Below are 21,017 nucleotides of genomic sequence, written 5' to 3' on the forward strand. Positions count from 1 at the left end.
TTTCTGGCAACATGACATGTTAACATATCAAAAAAAGAAAAATGTCAAAGCATTTAGAAAGCACACTTATCTCAGTGCTTCTGACTACAAAAAGTTCAGCGGTTAGTGAATATTTTTTTAACTTCTGCTTTTTGGTGAACCCAGAGAATTCTTAAAAGAAGTGGCTAACTGCTACTGCAAAACAATGGGAATGATGAAAGGTCATATGGAGGCAGTAAACACCAGTGACAAATTAACACACTGTATGGGGTTATGTTAAAATGCCACATTAGCACTCATTGGAGTCATGCTTCCAACCAGCTACTGTGAAATTCTGGCACAAAAACCACCTAGTAAACCACCGCTAAGTTGCTTTTTTTTTTTTTTTTTTGCAGAGCAGCAAGTGTAAAGTGTATCAAAAAAAGAGGCGAAATAATGTTTTTTAAAAATAGCTCTGTAGAACTCAGCAATAAAAGGCCCTGCAGAGGTGGATGATAATCTGTTTGCTACTATGAAAAACTTCTTTGTTCGTTCACATTTTTCATCTAATCATCAGTATAAAAACAGTGACCAGTGCGATGCTTAAAAGATTGATAGAAGGATTCACATGGAGGCTAGAAAATCTCAGAAAGCATGAATCAGAATTAATAGGAAGATGAGCTGCTCTTTGACATGTTTACAGTCCAGTGCTTTTCTGTTGTATGACTAATCTGACTTTTTAGCGGGTTTTTTTTCGACACTTGACAGAGCATTGTATGTAAATTTTAAGTGTTAGACTTCTTCCCCTGTTCATCAAAAGCAGAAGGACTCTTTAAAGGCTTCTTTCACTTCTTTAAACTTTGTCCTTTAATAAGAGCCAGAGGGCAGTCTCTATCAGACTTAACCTCAGTGCTAAGCAGTCGTACTGTGATACACTGGAAAAAGAGGAAATGAGCTGAAGCACAAACAACCAATAGCAGCTTTTCACTTACAAAAACTTTGAGGGTAGTTAGCGTTACCGCTTGCCACAAGCTTGTCATGGCACTTTTGGTTGTTATATCCACTAGTTATTTTCACGAACATTACAATTGCAGTTCATTGAATGACCTCAAGTGAATAATGACACAAAGACACGTGTAGAGGGGAAAGTTCCTTTGATTTTTTTCTTTAGAAAAGCAGAGGAAAATAAGCAGTTTTGTTGAAGAAGCTTAGAAAGAGAAAAGCAGTTGATCCCCCGAGCCAAGTTACAGAGACCCAGCCAGACAAACCCATCGATAAGCCCCTCCCCCCCAAAAGACAAGAATCAATAAAAAACATGGAGACACATGATAGAAAAAAAAAACAAATGAGAAAAGGATTGCAAAAGTGAAGCATCACTCCTATGAAGTCTACACGCCTAAAGCAATATTACACTACATGCAGCTACAAAAGGTTAGAGCTCAAATCCCCAACTAACTGCTGAATAACTCTGTCCTGAACTCGACATGGACACAAGGCAGGCAGTGATTTGTGATCAGAAATGTAGCAAAATTATATCAGACATACAGACATCAACTGGCCTGCTGGTTAGCTCCCCTAAGAATACAGACACCAAAAGATGCAGGAAGGAGTAAATTATTTTTCATGTGTTCACCAAAGTACGGTGCACATCTTCATCTTTAGTCTTTATAATGATAACTTTGGTCATCTCCCTGCAGCAGGATAATGGAGGCTAAAGTGTCGGGAGCACTACGTTATCTAGGTGTCTACATTCCTGTCACTTACAAGCCAATCAGCTGACCGTTGTGAGAATCTAATTTTGTCCTAATGTTTGTTTTTAAAGGGCTGAAGTGATGGAAGTGGGCCTGGGTGTCATTACAGTTAAGGTTTGTGTGGCTGTGGTTGAAGCTCCTAACGAGCCTTTGACCAAACAATTCCAGTTGTTTGATTGTCAGGAGCAGCAGTGCAGTGAGGCAGATTTGAAACAATATGTTGTTCTCCTATTTACAACAAAAGGTGCTAGACTGCATAATTATAATTATTCAAGAGAAATAATTTCAGCTCTATAAATGTTCATAGTCTAGATTGCACTGTTTTTAGGTTGTGAGTAGCAACATTCGCAGTCAGCTGGGAGGTGGTGGCATCATTAATGGCAGAGTGTTTTCCTTAATATAGTGCTGACATGGTCAGTACATATTAATCAGAATTAATCAGGAATTAAAAAGCTACAGCCCGATTATTTGTTAAAATGGTTACAATCATCAAAAGGACTCAACTCACCAATGTGTACGTCAACAACAGTGGTGTCCTTTTTGCTTTCCTCCTTAGGTTTAGGGTTTAGAGCTGATAATGACTTAGACTTCAGAGGGCTAAAGCAAATACTTTTTAAAAATTCAAAGTGTTTGGTTTTTATAAACTAGATAATTAATATAGTCTGATAGCACAGCGAAGGCATCGAGGTTTTAAGACCTCCGAGCACTGAATATTGCACAAATACAATATTTATCAGGACTAAAATTCCAAATTTGCAATAATAATTTTTCTCCTCTACAAACATGTAAATAGTCTTTTGGTGAATAAACCAAAACCTTTACTTGAGACAAGTTGATGCATTAAAATTTTAAGACTTTGAATTGATTCTGAATTTTATTTTTTACCTATATGTCCGTCTCAGAACACCGTACCATTTATCCTTTTCATCCAGAGCTAATGAAAAGTAAATGGTCTCAGTTTTAATCTCCTATCAAAGTCAAACCATATTCATCCTTAGTTTAGAATATCTGTCGGTTTATTTTCTGCACATCACTGTTTCATATTAACACTTAACTCTGGGAGACATTAACATTGTTTTTACAGGCTGTTCTAATATCAAATGAAAATAGGCGCATGAAGTGACTTTAGAAAGTACTATACTTGTTCAATTTGGTTTATAAAGGACTTGATCTTTGGTTGTTTCAATTCCCTATTGTAATTATTACTACTCATTTATTTATTTGATGTCTGCTAATTTCCACATTTTTGGAGTTTCGAGATCATGGGTTTTATCTTCCAGTTAAATTTGAAAATGTGTTTTTAATGTTCAGGAAATTTGATCTGGAAGTAGGACGTGGAGTTGGGGGAGAGGAATTTATTGACTTGTAATAATAATTTTGTGTGATGTTAGAAGAACCACTCATACTAGGATCTACTTCTAATCACTACAACAGAGATATTGTCACCAGCATATATCTTCCATCAGTTTTGGAAGATAAAGTGGACATGTGCTATTTGTCCATCTTTATATACAGTCAGCGGTTGCATCTGTAGTCAATGTGCCTGCCCAGCACCAAACAGCAGACCAGTTTAAGAGCATTAAAGTGGCCCAGAAATTGAATTTAATGCCACTTAAATGGAACTACACTTGAGCATTTTTCTCTTCACCAGCCTAACACACTGCTTAGAAAGAGTTCACAGGAATACACAACAGGATGAGTTCATATTTGCCTCCAACTGCTAAGTTTACGCATGACTGACTGAAAAGTCACCCAACTGCAAACCTAAGGCTTGGTATAAACCCTCAACACCCACACAAACCAACACTCTCCTTTGAACTTTAAATCGGAAATATTAAAAATAACACAGAAGAATTAGCAAAACAAAATGAAATCCAAATATAAAATCAAAAACCTTCACAGTCCAGCTTTAAAATAAGACGTGTCACACTGTTTGTCTGTCCATTCTTACAAATGAACTGTTCGGCAGTATTCAGATTTGATGCAATAAATACAACAGTTGAAAAATAAAGGTTTATAAATAAATGTTTACATTGGCTAACACAGTACTTCTCCAAACCTTTGATTTATTATACCTCATAGCAGATGCTCACCGTGGCACCTTTCCTTTACTCATATAGTGTATTTACATGACTATTTACCAAGTGCTCTTGGGTGTGTGATGTTACCCTAAGCAAAGCAGTGATTATTCTCAAATTCACCTGACTTTGTCTCAGAAAAATCAAATAAAAAAGGAACATGGTGAAGCACAGACTTGGTAAAAACAAGAACGTGTCAGTCATAATAATACCATGAGTAATATAGAGAGTCACATGACAGATGGACTCATACTGTATGCAAAACTGTAAGCTGAACATACATAACAGGATGACTGACAAGTCCTGTGCACACACACGCACACATGCACACACACTCACAACAGCAGGATGTAGACTGCTGATACCATGCCTGTAAACATACTATAGTGCACTGGCCACCCTGGGTTATCATTCAGCACAGTTTTTATTCAGAGAAATGCCAGCTAGCACTTTAACTGGGGGGAAAATACCACATGAAGTTGCCCCAACATATTCATATTTGCACTGATGCTGAAAGTGATGCTTGAAGTGAAACGTTTCCCCTGAAGTGATTACGAGACAGGTAGAAAGGTCACAAAACTGTTGTAAACATTGTTTACCCTGCAGATCATGGTATATAGACAGTATCTGCAAACTTAACTATCACCGTAAAGCATGTTTTATTCAGAGAGAGAGGTGTTACGGCCCATATTGACCGATGGCAGTATGGGTGTAGTTCCTGGATTAAACAGAATGGTAGAAGAGTAATCTGGAGTTTACTGCATTTACTGTTTACAGGTTAGCATGTGTGGTGCTAAACAACAGGTACTGTGGAGAAAATACGAATCTAGCATTTGGATGCAAACTTGACTTGGCTTGATATGACCATTAGCTTGTGATGGCTAATGTTTGCCTGTTTTATATTCAAGGTATTTGCTGTATGAATGACAGTTGTAGTTTTTCCAAGCAGAACTGTTTAATTTGGCAGCATCTCACTTAAGAATACTGATAGTTTAAAAACTGCTTCCTCGTTTCTTAAAGTTCAAGGTAACAAGGTCACTCGCCCACAGCACTCTGAGTTCACAGCACCACAGCTGCATGTCTGGGGGTATTTAAGGACAGTTTGAGTAAGCACATGTCTCTAAACACTTCTCAAAGTTCCAGCTCCTGTTTGATACCATGGTCTGTTTGGCTCTGTTACACACAGAGAGTCGGTGTAATGGCTTTATAATGATTTAGTATTTCAAAATTGTCCAGCCAGTTTCTCCACATTGTAACACAGTACAGCAGAAATCTGAAGGTGCATTTAGGCTGAAGGCAAAGCAGTTGGTGGGAATTTGACTGAATTTGCACAAACAGCTAAAATACTTGGGATTTTTTGTTTTTTCATTAAAGAGAAAAAGTCTCACATGTGCTTTCAGTCTGAACACACCTTCAGTTACGTTTTGTTTTTTCACTTCGACACTTCTCCATTTAAAAAGAAAAATGAAATCCAGGTAATTATAGAACATTTACTGGCAAATCATTCCCAGGAATTTGTGCCGCAATAAAAACAAACAAACAACAACAACAAACCAGAACATGTCCTGCTTTTTGAAAATATTGGATACATTGTAAAAAAAAAACCAGGATAGTTTCTGTTATTTAAAGGTATTTGTGAAAAAAGTGAAAAAAGAAGCGTTTGATGCAATAAAATCTGAATTCTGTGTCTTCTTGGTCGGTCTGTGCTAATCTTTGGGACTGTTTTGAACTTTATATTGAGTTTACGTGGCATATTGCACAGCCTGTAGGTGTTTAAAATGTTACAGAACAATGAGGTTTTGCAGTTGCGTCGCAATATGGCTGTCAACGTAATAATCCACTGGACAACTTGCTGTGCTAATAACTGGGCTTCATGCTGGAATTTACCAAGTGAACCAAACAGATGTGCTCACAATAAAGTGATGGTTTGCCAACCAGCTACTACGGTTTGTTTGCTAACAAGTTGACAATATCTAGTCTCTCAAAAAGATCGCCATGTTTCGTGTCGGACTCGTGAAGAGGTCCAATTTGGCTGCCAGGGGTTTTTTGTTACATCCACTGAAAGCCCTCCTTATGTCATGTGTGTAGCTGTGTGCCTGCATTAGCTAAATCCTCTGTATGTGTGTTATTAGCATTAGCATGCACAAATGCCACACAGACACGCAGGTATGTGTTTGAGAGCCAAAATGCCCCTTGAGGCATTCAGACACGTATAAGTATGTGTCAAGCCTTTATATGAATGTTGTAAACTAACACCATTTCCCATCATGCATCAGCAAAGCTTCACCAATGGTTTCACCAAATATGGCTGAGGAAACATGCTGTAGCGTCGCATCGCATTCAACCGACAACGTTTTGTCTCCAGTTTCATGTCCCTTTAAACAATACCTCTTTATAGAAACATACCATATAATATTAAACAGGCATTTCAACTCCTTATAAAAATTGGTGCGGCCACAATAGAAATTGTACATTGATTTCATCCTTTTAGAAAGACTTGTTTTTTTTTTTTAGAAAAGAAAAGACACTTGTTGAGGTTCCTGGGACTGACTGTGAGAGCAGTAAGGTGAATAACTGACCAAGAGCCTTTCAGCAAGGAACACGACACAAAGACACAGACGGTCAGTGTAAAGGCCAGTCTGTAGCTGTACGCTTCTCTCCAATAATGTGTTTGTCCCTTCTGTCCCTGAAGGTAGAATAATAATAACAATAATTATAATTAAAAAAAGAAATCATACTAACACTACGACTAAAACAGATCTGATAAAAGGAGTGTGTGTATTGGCTACATGAAACCATTCACTGAAAATAAAACCCTTTGGACTCAGTTCCAGAGGGAGCGTTGGAGGAGAGGCCAGGCGATACTCAACAGTCGAGAAGTCGATCTCTTGTGGGTGGTGCTGTATTTAATGTGTGTGACTGAGTGGGTGATTTACCCAGGAAGATGAAAATCTTTCTGGTTTCCTAAACTGAATTCCCCTGCTTATCTCTCCTGCTCAGAGTCTCTCAGAGTCTCTCTCCCCTCAGGTGGTCCTCTTCTCTACCTTCATTAATCCTCCTTCGTTCATTCATCCATCTATTTGCTGCCCCATCAATCTTTCCTTGAGCACCTCCTTATCTATAACATCTTCTTCTCATCCTGGCTGTCTGCTCTTCTCCATGGCAGTATTTAAATAAAAAGCTCAGGTGATGAGTCTAAGGCTCCTCTTCCCCAGTGGAAACAGCCAAGCGCATGGCCACAGACAGGTGGTCGGTGAGGCCGGCCAGCTGGGTGACGAAGCTGAACTCCTCGATTTCCTGCAGGATGAAGAGTAGAAGAGAGCATCGTCAGATCACGAAGGCGTCACAAAGCTCGCAGTTAATTCTGCAGCAACTTTCAACGTTAGGGCGGGTTTGGTTTTTGTTTTCAGAAAGTAAAAGACGTTTCAAATAAAGTCACGTGCATTAATTTTGGCATTGCTGGTTTTCTGTTAAAAACTTTTCAGTTTAGGAGTGATAGTTAGGAGTGTTGGGAATCAGTGTCTTACAGCCTTGTTTTAGATAAGAGGAAGCACCACTGCACATGACATCTTCGGGCAGCCTACAATATTACCAAAACCAACATCCTCCAGTATAAAGCAAGCATTAGTGTAATCACTGAAATGCTGAAATCTTTAGTTAGATGTTAAAAGAGAAATTACTTTAACACAAGCTAATGAGGCAGCTCTCTGCTGCTGCTTTTCAATTTGCTATCGGAACATTTGCTCCCCTCTGAAGCGGTTTATTCATTAACCATAATCTCAATAACTGAGAGTCCAAAATAGCCCACATTTTTATGTATACATTTTACAGAAAGAGGCCATCTAGATTCATCATAGCTGCTTGGTGCTTTTTGAATATGAGGTGCTCCCTCTCCTGAAAAAAAAAATCAGCTTTATGAATGGTGACATTGTCATGTTGGAGCAGGAAGGGCCTTCCTGCCTCATGCTGTCACTAAATGTCACTGGAACTCTGGGGACTTGTCCAAAACCATGATAAACAACCCTGACCAAAAGTATGTGGACTGTAATGTCAATAGAAGGTACTTTCCACAGACAACGACTGCTAACGTAGCTGCAAGTACTACTAAAACCTTTGTCATGACAATCAATGAGAGTTCATTTAATAATGTTGATATGTTTTATCAATAGTGCCGTTTTAAGAGAGATGTGACAATTTATGAATTTTTTTTTAATAGTACTTCGAACAATCTAATTGACAGGAAACTTACATTTAAAAATGAAACATTCTTTTAGTATGGATTTGTATGTTAGTTTACATTTTTATGGCAAAAAACCCAAAACATTTTACAAAATATATCAAATTCTTTTTTCTTTTTTTGGTGTAAGAGATAAACAGAGAGAATTTTGAGGTGGTCCATATTCCTAATATTACTTCTAGTATTTTCCCCAATTAAATAAAAATGCTTGGACTTTTGCAACACATTCCTCTGAAGGCTACTTCTTCAAAATGACCTTTTGATCATGCTCTAAAGGCACATTACTCATATACAATGGAAAAGCTGATTTCTGGAAGATTTTATTAATAACAACACATGAAAGGGGAAAAAAGTATTTTTCTTGGCTGCTGACTATGTTTCCTGATTTAAGAAGTGGTTAAAAATATATATCAACATCTCCACAAATAAACCCTCCCTCTATACAAAATCCATTCACTGAAACTAGTTATAAGCAATATTTAATATGTAAATTGGGTCATACTTTGATATATCGACTCATTTAAAACTTAATTGTCTTCATTAAGGTAATCCACTAATCTCCTTCTGCTAGTTGTGTCTCCACTAAATAATTATTGCAGGACAATTTAAACCTAAGAGCGGAAACATTTTTATCCAAGTATGTTCTTCAAAAAATAACTTAAAGTAACATGAAGAGATAAAGAGAAACAACACAAGATTAAGGTAAACATGTAAATAAATGAGACCCTTCAAGTGACGGGAGGTTAGCGACATGCTTGATCAGCTCCACTTAAGGGAAATGATGCTACAGTAACTGTACTTTGACAGAAGGTGGCGTCAGGCGGCTGCCTTCAGAGAGCCAATAGAAAGAGTCAGACAGAGAGATGGGAAGAAAGGAGAGAGGTGTAAATAGTATGATTTGGTTTTCCAATCCTCTCCAGTCCCTCACACAGACAGTCCTGCCCTCATTCCTTTTCTTCCCTACTTTTTTGTTGTTGTTTTTGCTGTGTTTCATTGTTCACCTCTCCAGATTTTAGTCAAACATTCTCCCGTGGTGTGACATAATTTCAGCCTGCTTCACACGGCTCGGGAAAATTAGGTTTTTAGCTTTGTTGCTAGGAAATTAATCAGAGGAGAATTAAACATATCACCTCCCCGCTGACAAGAAAATGCCACAATTCTGTGCCCCCTGTCAGCAAACTCTTTTGTGTTGGTGTTTTAAGCATGTAATATTTGGAGATGCGTTCACACATCCAACACAGTAGGAACACCGATTTAAAACACGTGCTGCCTTTTTTCATAATAAACCCTTTTGACATGCCAGTGAAACTGAATGAACGCTGCATTACCTAAGGAAGGTTTCGCTTTTGTCCACTTAATGGAAGGGTTGCTCTTAGTGTTATTAATCACACGTCCTTCTCGTGCTGTGATAAATCTGAATGTCTGCTGTGAAAAACGTGCACTGTGTACTGAGTCTGTGTACCGTGTAAGACGTCACATTGTTATTCTCAGCTCCTTGTATAATCAAAACTTTATTGATTCCTGCAGGGAAAAAGTGTTGCTCAAGATTATGGAAGTTGTAAAATTATATTAGAAATACAATACTTTGAGGATACAAAAAGCACCAGGGGTACACAGTCCCTACGATATCTGCATGTTCAAATGGTGATCTGTGAAGGGTACCATTTCTTTTCCCTTTATTTCTTTTCCATGTAACGCTCAATGTGACGACACTGAAATCTGGGAACACCTTTGTAGTTCTGTATTGGTAAATTGAGTAAAAGTGAAAGACTGGCCTGTGTGTGTGTGTGTGTGTGTGTGTGTGTGTGCAGAAAGCTAACATGTTTGCAAGCTAAAGAACACAATCAGAAAGGACTTCCACTGGCGACCTCTCCAGGAGATACCCCACCTCTTGTCTCATGACTGCTGCGATACACCCCCACCTCCTGTGACTCCACCTTGGATAAGCTTAAGAAAATCGTAGAATGAATGGAATTGGTTTCCCTAGCGCAGCGTTCCCAAACCTTTTCTGCGCCACAGACCAATTTAATGTCAGACAATATTTTCACGGACCAGCATTTAAGGTGTTGCTGATCAATACAACAAACTAAAATGATACGACCAAGACAGAAACTGTGGTGTTTTGTAAATATGATAATAAACGCGAATTCACTGTATAATTGTGTAACTTTATTAGCAGCGTCCTCCTGAAATGCGCCACCAACACTGAGAGTAACATCGTCCTCTCTGTCCCTTAATGCTCTCTGGTCGCTATGGTAATGCGTAAATATTTCTTTCAAAATAAGACACAACTACAACACGGGAAAAGGCCCAGGGAAACCGAGTTAATTATAAAAACCCTGAAAACCATAAATGTCAAACTCAAGCCTCAACTCTGGCAGCCCGGTACCAAACAACTCACGGAGCGGTACCAGTCCATGGCCTGGGGTTGGGGACCGCTGCCCTAGACAGCAGCGTGAAAGGTTTTGGGTAGCTGGTTAACATTAGCATGTAGCTGATTAGCTTAAAACAAAGTATTGGCTACAGTAGGTTAGCACTGCTTAGATAGCTAACATCAGTTAGCTCAAAGCAGTGCTGAATGGTAGAGCACCCAAATGAGCTGTTGGATTTTGAATATAGGAAAGGATGACGTCACTTCATGTCAGTGTTAGCTGCGGAGTTTACGTCTGTGAGCCCGAACTGTCTGAAAGCGCTTGTACACACGTGATTCAAAGGAATTTCTTGTAGTCTTATCCATATGACATAAATAAATGGGCAGTTGTGAGCGCAAAAGTTCACATTTCAGAAACTCACTAATTGACAACACTTTGCGTTGACACCATCGCTGAACAATGATTTGCCGTCTCTAGTCTGCAGTTATGGAAGTCTGGACTTCCATAAAGACTCATGAAACAAATGAAAGGCAGAAAATTAAAATCATATATTTATCTGCTTGTAATATGTTGTTATTACTGTGAATTTGTGGTTGAAGTAATCCCTTCAGAATACAATAAAAATGGCATGTTTTTAATAACGTTTCAATTATGACTTGACCGCTAGCACGACCTCATTTAAATAATGCTTTCAATATAAAATTTAAACTGATTATGGTCAATGGAGCGAATTAGAGGACCTCTTAAAAGCACTTAGATGTCCGGTCAAAAGTTTACACTCATCATGGGAATACACTTCTTAGTATAATATTGGACTTAATTCTATGAACTGTTGTTTTTCTGAGGCTGACTGAGTAAACAGCATATATCTTTAAGATTAAAAATAAAGAAATACTTTGAGGCTTTGTAAATTACTAAGCATATTGCAAGCTAATTAGTTCAAACACAAATAAAAGGACAGGTGATTAAGAGGTGTTGCCAGTTTTCTAAGGTCTAAAAAAGTCTCAAATTGACAATAAAAATATGAGACTGAGTCTTGAGAGCGTCATCCAGCAAGACAACAAAACCGTACCAGTTTCCAGTCCTGTTGGAGGCCCTCGTCGCTGTAAAGGATGTAGTCAATACGGCGTCCGTTGCCCTTCAGCGGGATTTTCCTTCCCTTCTGACTGCTGGCGGGACACTGGCTCTTACTGGGAGGAAACACCAGGTACTCCTTCCTTCCCTCTTCGTTCTCCATAAGTCTGAAAACAACACACAACATACTGAAGTTTAGATGCTGTGTTGTATCCAAATGCATATAGTTAATTGGAATTCTGTCAGGACCACTATAACCAAAAAGATTATTATTTCAGTCTACAGTCATTTATATTTTGGGATATTGGCTCTGTTCTCCAACCTCTATAGACTTCTGTGTGCATACGTGGAAAGTGAAGAGAGTATTAACAAGACTCCAGAGCAGGCACTGAAGATAAATATGTCAGACACTGAATGATAACGAGCAGTTGGGGTGGAGATGGTTTGCAGTGTATCAGCTGAGCAACGGTCAAGTGTGGGTTTGCACTCCCATCATCTAAATTTGCTGAGATTAGGGCTTATCTTGACTTCGTGGCCTGCCTGGTGATGTCATGACGATGCTTCATTGAAAATTTCCGAAGAAATTATAGTAATTACAGCAAATTGCAAACATGAGCACTGGGTCAATGGTAATTTCAGAGCTTTAAATCTCAGATATGTTTTGGTACACATATATTATGGGTACACTCGTAAGATTTGGGAGCAGAAGTTAGACCGCTGTGATTTATGATCGTCATGCGAATAAAAGGAGAGGTAATTTGATTTTTCAGGGGATGAGACTCACTTTTGTAAACTTTCCGGTGAACTGACATCTTCATCATAAAGGCCACTGGGATCCAGCAGAGTACCTGTTTAAAGACACATTACAATGCATTAAAGTGGAGACGTGCACAAGTAAATTCAGCCTGCATTTCTCTCCTTCCCTCCCCCTCGTTCTCCCTCAGCCTTGTAGTATCAGTCCATGGCTCAGTCTTTTAGCTAGCATCATCACATATTTTTATAATGGACTACTTAGCACATCCATTCATTCACACTGATGTGTTTACATTAGCAAATACGATGCAGAAAATGACTTCTCTTGTAACTGTTTACAATTTGACTATGGGACAGCTGAGCAGTCTGTCCAGTCGTCCAGTTTAGCTGCAGAGTTTTTAAAGAATATAGAATAAAGAATATAAATATTATATAATATAATATATAATATAATATTAAAGAATATAGCTCGTGTGGATGAAAATGCTGTGTAAGCGTCCCTTGATGGAGGTGCCTAATAGAGAAAAAAGGTAATTCTCACAGCCAGAATTACAAACATTTTCATGTTTGATTTTTACACACACACACACACACACACACACACACACACACACACACACACACACACACACACACCACTTAGAACAAAAGTCCTCATATGACCGCCAAGAGATTGAATGCTGCTTATTTTTGACTGCGAGGCCTTTCTGTCTTTTTGGTTAGTTTGAGGCATTAAATAATGTGGCTTAGACACGGAGGCTACTTAGATACTTAGATTTAGGGAAAAATAAAATACAAACTTCCACAAGATTAAAACATTTTAAAAGGCAAACATCTAATATCTCCACTATTCTTGGTTTCCATGATAAAGTCCTTGACTACAGTTAACACACCAGCAGAGTGCTTCTGCTTGTGCTTATGGTCCAGGTCAGGTGTTAAATCCTATCAGACTAACCTGGTGAAAACTGTCAGTAAAAGAGTGCCCAGTGCATTGTAATAGAACACCTACATGTCCTGATTAAGCATCATTATGTAAGCAGGGAGTGAGAAAAGGTTCAGGTGGTTCATTTCCATGTTTACTTTAGGCGAGAATGAAAAATGATTTATGCAAAAATATTTTTTTGGAAGGCAGCGCAGAACTTGCACTTTCTACCCTGATACTGAAGGTATGCAGGTATGGAGTGATACAAGTTAGCATGACCCACAGGTACATACACTGATGGAGGTCAGGTTTAGAAGAAAAAAAGAGGAAAAATAGGATTACCTTTTACTTGCTGGCTGAGCTTTTTTTTCCTTCTCTGAATTCATGAAGCGTCTCTTTCATGAAATGTGTCAGCAGGAGATTATCAGTGTGCATGATGCTTTTATAAAGTGCACAATGCTCATATGACTCTGCAGGGTTTGCAGAGTCCAAGTTGGAGGGCAACAAAAGCTCTTAATGGAAGGTTAAAATGACACAATGAATTTAGATGTTTGTCTCAAATCATTAGACTAGAAAAAGTTGTCTATCTCTCAGCGTTTGGAGTGGTACTTAAATACTTTTTTCTACTCTGAGAACTCAAAGTGCTTTCTTACTACATTTTTCTATGACTAAGCAGGTTTAACCTAACAACCACACACTCATACTCTGATGGATGAGTTAAAGCACCAATCTTAAAACGACTAGACAGTCTGCTCTTGCTCCTGAGCTGCAGCCTTTGTTCATCTAATTTACCAATTTCAAATGTTATCAGATAATGGGAACCAGCTCAGAAGGTACCTGATAGGCAATTTGGTGGTTTGACCCCTGACTGCTACAGTCTGCGTGCCTAAATATCCTTGGACAAGATACTGAACCCCAAGTTGCTCTTCTAGATAGAAAAGATCCAGGTTTAGAAAAAAGTACTGGTATGACTGGGTGTGAATAAAGCTGAAGAAAGTGCTTTGAGTGTTTAAGTAAAGAGGAAATGTGCTATCTAAGAACCAGTCCATTTACCATTCACTGAACAAAAGTTATCACTTCTGTATACATCATCAGCTGACGCCAATTTCATGTTCATAAAATAATATCCTATTGTAGCTTTAGAAGAAGAATAGTCTCCCTTTATAATCATATCTTTGGTGGAGGGCACTGTGGTTTGTCCCAGTCTTAAACTTTTAATGACAATTTTGTACTTTAATACACAGGACCAAAAATGTACGAGCTACAGGAGTGTCCATTAATAGATTTTATATACATTTATTTTTGTTCACCAAGTCATTAAAACCATTGGTGATGACCCTAACCCAAGAACAAAATATATTATAGTATATATACTAGTATAGTATATATATTAGTATATATATTATATATAGTTAGGGATGTGTACCGATTACAATGACTGAACAATTTTCAAAACACTTTAATGGCATAAAATTCAGGTGAGGCTCATCGCTCATGATTTGTTAGTGGATTAATGTACTTCTGCTTGTGCTTCTCTTGTGCTTTTCTAGTCTTACTGACCTCTTAAAGGTTTATCTACCTGTGACCAATGAATTGACGTTCATCCACCTGACAGGCGTGTCTCTGGGCACTGGGAGGACATTGGCGCAGCTGAAAATAAACAACCAGACTTCTTGCTGTTTGGTAAATCTCTGTTTTTCATTGTTTTGCCTTTGTAGACTGAAACTTGTGAGCATGAATCGAATTATTTCAATTAGCTTAAATAAAGATGAAAACAGCAAAACACCAGTATCTGATTAAAATCTGGCTCGTGAAAAATATTCATATACAACTGCACCAATGATTCATCTCCACTCTGTGTATTTCATTTGCAGTGACATACTGCAGAAACCATTTCTGCTCACGCTTTATTGATGTAGTTTACACTGCACAGTCCTCCCCCTCACTATGTCAAATAACATCTAGCTTCCAGTATAGCTATTCTAAAGGGTCAGAAACCCTCTCCGCCTTTATAATCCTCAGACTACAATCTACTGTCATAAACCAGTGGAATAAAACAGCAAGAGAGAGAGAAGCACTCAGAGATGCTTTTGAGAATGAGGACTCAAGGCCGTGGGCTGGATAATGCGTTTAAAATGCTCCGCATGACGAGCGCAGCACTCTGAAGTTACTCCAGTCAATTCATGAGTGTTGGGAGCTCTTATGAAGAGTAGGCGTCTGATGCGCGGACAGTGTTTTTCACAATTCTAAGAGCAGGTTTTAGATCAGTGAAAATAAAGATGGCGGGGTGTCCGGTGGGCATACTCCGCTACACTGCTGCCGTTTTTAGCCAACCCATTCTCACTCGGTCAGAACCAGTAGGTGTCGCCCACTGGGTACGCTGTTAGCAGCTCGACAGAGTCGGTGGGAGTCCCTCAAGGTCAGAAATAACTAGAGATGGTACGATACCACTTTTTTATGTCCGATACCGATACCGATATCATAAATTTGGATATCTGCCGATACCGATATGAATCCGATATAGTGTGTTTTAATCAACAAAACTGTTTTTTTTAAATATCTTGCTGCATTTTGTAGAAGTTCATACTCAAGTTTAAAACAACAACTACACTAAAGCTATTCTGTTATACCTGTATGCAAAAAAAAAATATTTCATAGTTCAGCAATACTGATCAATCTAATAAACTTAAACCTGCACCATCCTCCCTATTCTGGTATTTTAAAGAGTACTTAGTGTAAATATTAAGCAACCTAACTAATAGGGTTCCAACTCCCAGCAACAACAAAAATAAAAAAATAAAAAATAGGGAACCACCCCTCACGCTCCACCTCATGATGCTTAATCGACGTAATCAACCTTAATTTGATGCAGTGTGAAAAAAAATGCACAGAAATCAATTATTTTTCAAGAAATATTAAATAGATTCAACATCTTTCTTCAACAAAATTGCAGACTGCACAGATGGTACCTTTCCAAAGGAAAAAGTACTATAGCTTACTAGGGTATATATATTTGACTTAATAGTTACTATATACAGTAATGGACTTCTATTCATTTTACATCAAATTAAAACTTTGGGTGTAAGATTTGGATAATTATTTATTAAAAGCTAGACATTTTAAAAGTATGTCTTTGTGCCCCCTTTTCAATGTTCATGCCCTATCGGCCCCCCTGGCTAAACTTTGCTAGATCCACCCCTGCACAGTTACAGCCGTCAGCTGTAGAAAAAGATCCTCGAGTAGAAAGTAATATTAAATAAATTCTAACAACAGCTTATCAAGCTTAAACGTGCTGCTGTTGTTCAGCCGCTGGTTTCCTCTTTCTGGTGCAAAGTGGGCCAAAAACAAACAAGAGAGACGGACTCGCAACAGAAAAGCCGATCAGCCGATCATTAAGCTGTTTCATGATTGAAGTAGCAGCAAGAAGAGGCAGTCGCTTAACGCAGGAATGCTTTACAAACATTCAGAGATGGACTTACACACTTGCTTTACTTCTCTCGGGATAACTTTGTCGGAGATGAAATGCCGGGTTGCTAGCGAAGCTCCACATGCTATCCAGACCACCGACAGGTCCGCATGCCACAGCCGCTCTATCACGTGATGCATACTGCTCCGACGTGCTAACGTTCTGAGGCGAGTTACGGCGTGTTGCAAGTTTTGTGAGGTGCTTTCGTGATATTTAATGGATCGGATTACATTTTTTATTTTTCTCCGATATCCGATCCAGTAATTTAGGTCAGTATCGGACCGATACCGATATGTAATATCGGATCGGTCCATCTCTAGAAATAACCACAGAGAGACTTCAAGAAAAAAAGTGCTGCTGATGTCATCAGTACCATGGGACACCATGGTAACCAAGGATGCTGAGCACGGCCACTGTGTGGAGTCGGGTTGTTCGCCCTGTACTGGTGCAGAATTTGTCCAGGAGCTCCAACTCCCCATAAGAAATGCCAAAGCTAATGCAACCAAACCTGGCCAAGTCAAACAAAACTTCCACATCTTTTGCTAATCAACTTAACTCAGACAGCTGAAGGAAAGACATGAAGGAGAAGTCAGAAAGAGAGGACTGTGGTACTATATATGTATATCTGACAACACTTACACAACGAGGCTGTTGATGTGGATCCTTGAGATAGACAAGAAAACACATCGTATGTACTAAGGCTACTCCGGGCTGTATAAACATTGACTAAAAAATAATTTCACTGCCAAGGCTGGAGTTAAAAACGGGAGGGTGCAGGCAGTCTCAACAGTAAAATGAAACATAATCTTGCTAACCCTTCTGTCAACTCACATTTTCTTTTCCTGCTACAGAGATGATCCGCTTTAACTCTTGCTTTTATTATCATCATTCAAGTCAAATAAATTCATGAGACTATACTATACAGTGGTTTGGCAATACAGTCAACATCAAACTGAGCACATAGCCAATGCAAACAGAGTTAGATTACAGCCTTCGCTTCACTTTGGTTACTTTAATATAGCTCATAGCAGATTTTAACAAAACAGCATGAGATTGTTTGCCTGAGGCATTAAAAAGTCGCTGAAAGTTCAAAACAAATCAGTGTATTAGTGAGTTGTGACATTAGAGGCAAGCAGAACTGATAACTGAACAACTCTAAATCTTAAGACTTTCACTGCGTAGTAAGATTAAGGTTAAGGAAACAAGGAAAGGAGACCTTTCCTGCCTTTCTACTGGGTGTTTGACATAATGAAAGTCTGCATTTAAGCTAACCGTATGGCAACACCAATGGTAAGGTCAAAAACATGAGTTAAATGAATCTGCTTTTGTCTTTTGCGTTAGGCTCACCCCCACCTGGTGACCCAGATAGACTTAGATTTCATGGTATTTTTGACCATTTGGCACATCCAAATGGAAATGCTTCTAAATACTACAGGGCCAAATTCCATGCATGTGGCTAAAACACCAACAAACCTTAACCCTAACCTTAAATTAGTTTCCAGACACCTGTCAAATGTAGGATTTTGTTACTCCTCCTCTTGGAAATCAACAGTAAATGGCACCCCTGAAAGGGAAAAACACACTAATGTGTTAAAATATAAAAGGAAGGAGTTCCTGAGCAGGAGCACGTGTTGGGTTGGGAGTGAGAACGTGTTGCTTCAGCTTGCTTGGGAAAGTACAGATATGCACCAGCTTCCCTGTTTTGAGTGGTTAACATGACCTCAGTTTTCTGGTCTCATAAATCCTGAAAACACCAACAAGCTGTGAAGGGAACAAAATAAATATTCTTTCACACCAGCTCTGGCCACAGCTCCAAAAATACATCGAAGACCACAGTGAGTGTACTTGCTGGCTTTGGCGGTTGTTTAATCTGCCCTCTAACATGAACTAAAACGCATCATGAAAAGAGACGTGACATTTATGAGTGGGGGAGATTTTTCTTTTTTTGCTGAAACTTCAGTCATGTGAACATATTGCCATGGCTTTTTATGCCAAGTTGGTCTCATGCTTTTCCTTCTTTTCCACAAGATTTAAAAGAAGTATGAAATCCCGCCGTTTGCCACCAGAAGAGTCAGGAAATTACTGCACACTCTGTCAGTACAACATCTGACAATATCTGGCAGCTTCAGCTCTCTAGCTGTGATTTTTGGCTCACTATTGTATCCATTCAGGTCTAATCTTCTTTGGATAAGCTTTATGAAATGGGATAATCTTCCTTCCCTTTCTTTCACTGATTCATTGATCAGTTTTTTCTTTCCCCTCCAACCTCCCTATGTCTGATAACAGCGAAACAGGCAGTGCCAATCTGTTTCCCCGGCTTGCAATGGAAAATATGCCTGTCCAAATAAATAAGCCCTTCTCTAAACAAGCCCTTTCACTCGGTCCTGCCCACACTGTCCCTGAAATACCGCTGGCCTAAAAAAACGCTCCATATCCAGACCAAAACCCTCCAGTCTTCTGCGTCACTAATGCCCATGTATCAGCCTGCTGTACTGGGTGCATTCTGACTTAGCCAGCCTGAGCCAGATTAATGCCTGCTGCACTCTGCAGGCACCGCGTGGATCCTCGGTGCACGCAGCAACACCTGCATTTTACAGTCAGACTGTAACCGAAGCCGGTGGTGTACATATTACTACAGTGCGTATGGAGCGACCGTAGAGGAAGATGTGCGTGGGCATGTGTTGGGTTGTGTGTTGTTACCCAGAGCCCATGGTTTGTCCTCCCCTGGCCCCAGGCGACATGGGTCCTTGTATTGAGTAAAAAGTGCGTGCTGCTGCTCCAGCTTGTCCTCTGGAAAAATACAAGTGTGCACACATACACAGTGGAAGGTTATACACACAGTCAGGAAAGTCAGTTTTACTCCAAACACGGCAGAAAAGTCACACATTACTGATTCTTCTTTAGGAGGTCATAGTTGCTAAGCTGCTAGCATGCTGTGCAGGGCAAAACACGAGTTAAGTATAATAAAATAAATCAGTTTCATTATTATTTATTCATTCATTCATTTCATTTCACTTAAGTCCCCTTTTAACCTCCACAGCTCTACACTTTTCTTTTTCCCTCTTCATTCTCTTTACAGACCTTTTCCCCTCCCTGAGCCTGCTTGTGTGGACTCTTTCAGTTAAAAAGGGAGTTCTTCCTCCCCACCGTTGCCAAGGACTTGACCTTTAGTGCTTTCTATTTCTGATACCAACTGCAGCTGGTTTAATTATCATGGTAAATGGTAAATGGCCTGCATTTGTATAGCGCTTTTACTCAGTCCCTAAGGACCCCAAAGCGCTTTACACTACATTCACTAATTCAGTCATTCACACACACATTCACACACTGGCAATGGCAAGCTACATCATGCTTGTGTTTGTGAGATAGCTCTTTTGTATGAATGCTTTTTATTACTGTCGTCTTGCATTTATCTCATTTAATGCAAAAATTAAATGTGGTGAATAGTTAGTCTTATATAGTTATTAATTAGCTACTAAAAACCAATTGTTCAAAGATATTCCATTCTTTTATTTTTCATACCTTTTCTCCCACTCTATCCTTCTTTTTAATCCACTGCGCTTCTTTTTATTGCTAAGTCTGCTTTACAACACAAACACTTTTTCGCACTGGGATTTAAGGGATAAAGAGACAGCAATGCTTCTTTCTGTCTTTTATGTTGGTGCTGTTGATGGTGGTTATATAAATAACACCAGTGCAGAGCTCTGGTTAAAGCTGTGGGTATACAGGAGGCCTTCAGGTACAGTACTGAGCTGCTATTCAGTCTTACTTAGAAGCATTCAGAGCTTAATTCACATTTTATTTTTGCATGTACAATTGCAGTGTGAAGTACAAAGATCTGTGAGCTGAGCCATGAGCTTTACTGACACACTGTCATAGAGGTTCACTGTTTCAAGGCTGTTTTGATTAATTATAACAAGCATCGTGGTCACATTCAATGCCTCATTACGGAAAGCTTTCAAAGAAGAATTTAACAATATGACTAATAAGAACAATCAACTTATTAAAATGTTCATTGTCTATTTGACAGCAGGAGCCTATCGTGTTAGTACATTAGTCAGTTAAACAATGGTTTTCTTTTGGAATTAAAAATTGCAGCTTTGTTCTTTACACACTATTATTACAAAGCAAAGAACCAAAGCTGCAGTTTTGGGTAATTAGTCGAACCTCAGATTGTTTATAACTGAATCATAAGATCAAATGCATTTTAAAACACAAAGTGAATGATTTTCAGAATTTTCCAAGTGCTAAATGGGAGACTCGATGTTAACAGCAAGTTAGAGAACACGTTGACATTTTTGAGAAATGACCTATTTCCAGATCTACATCAGTGCATATCCAAAATTCAACCCCACTGTACAGCTTTTCTCCAGTTCAGCATGCAATCAAATTTTGAGGTGGGTGGA

At 38.9% G+C, this 21,017-nt stretch overlaps 1 protein-coding gene across 1 annotated transcript in view; it reads right to left on the bottom strand.

Annotated features, from left to right (window-relative positions):
- Window positions 1-1,095: 1,095 nt before the first annotated feature.
- The window catches only part of smpd3 (sphingomyelin phosphodiesterase 3), a 95,909-nt gene continuing 75,987 nt past the window's right edge, over window positions 1,096-21,017 (bottom strand). Inside the window, exons 7-10 of the mRNA XM_004566137.3 lie at window positions 19,312-19,401; window positions 12,255-12,318; window positions 11,469-11,637; window positions 1,096-7,084 (exon numbers count right to left, since the gene is read on the bottom strand). Coding sequence (XP_004566194.1) covers window positions 6,983-7,084; window positions 11,469-11,637; window positions 12,255-12,318; window positions 19,312-19,401 — 425 coding nt within the window. The 3' untranslated portion in view covers window positions 1,096-6,982. The remainder of the gene's footprint in view (window positions 7,085-11,468; window positions 11,638-12,254; window positions 12,319-19,311; window positions 19,402-21,017) is intronic.

Source organism: Maylandia zebra, linkage group LG7 (genome assembly GCF_041146795.1).
Source record: "Maylandia zebra isolate NMK-2024a linkage group LG7, Mzebra_GT3a, whole genome shotgun sequence".
Classification (NCBI taxonomy): domain Eukaryota; kingdom Metazoa; phylum Chordata; class Actinopteri; order Cichliformes; family Cichlidae; genus Maylandia; species Maylandia zebra.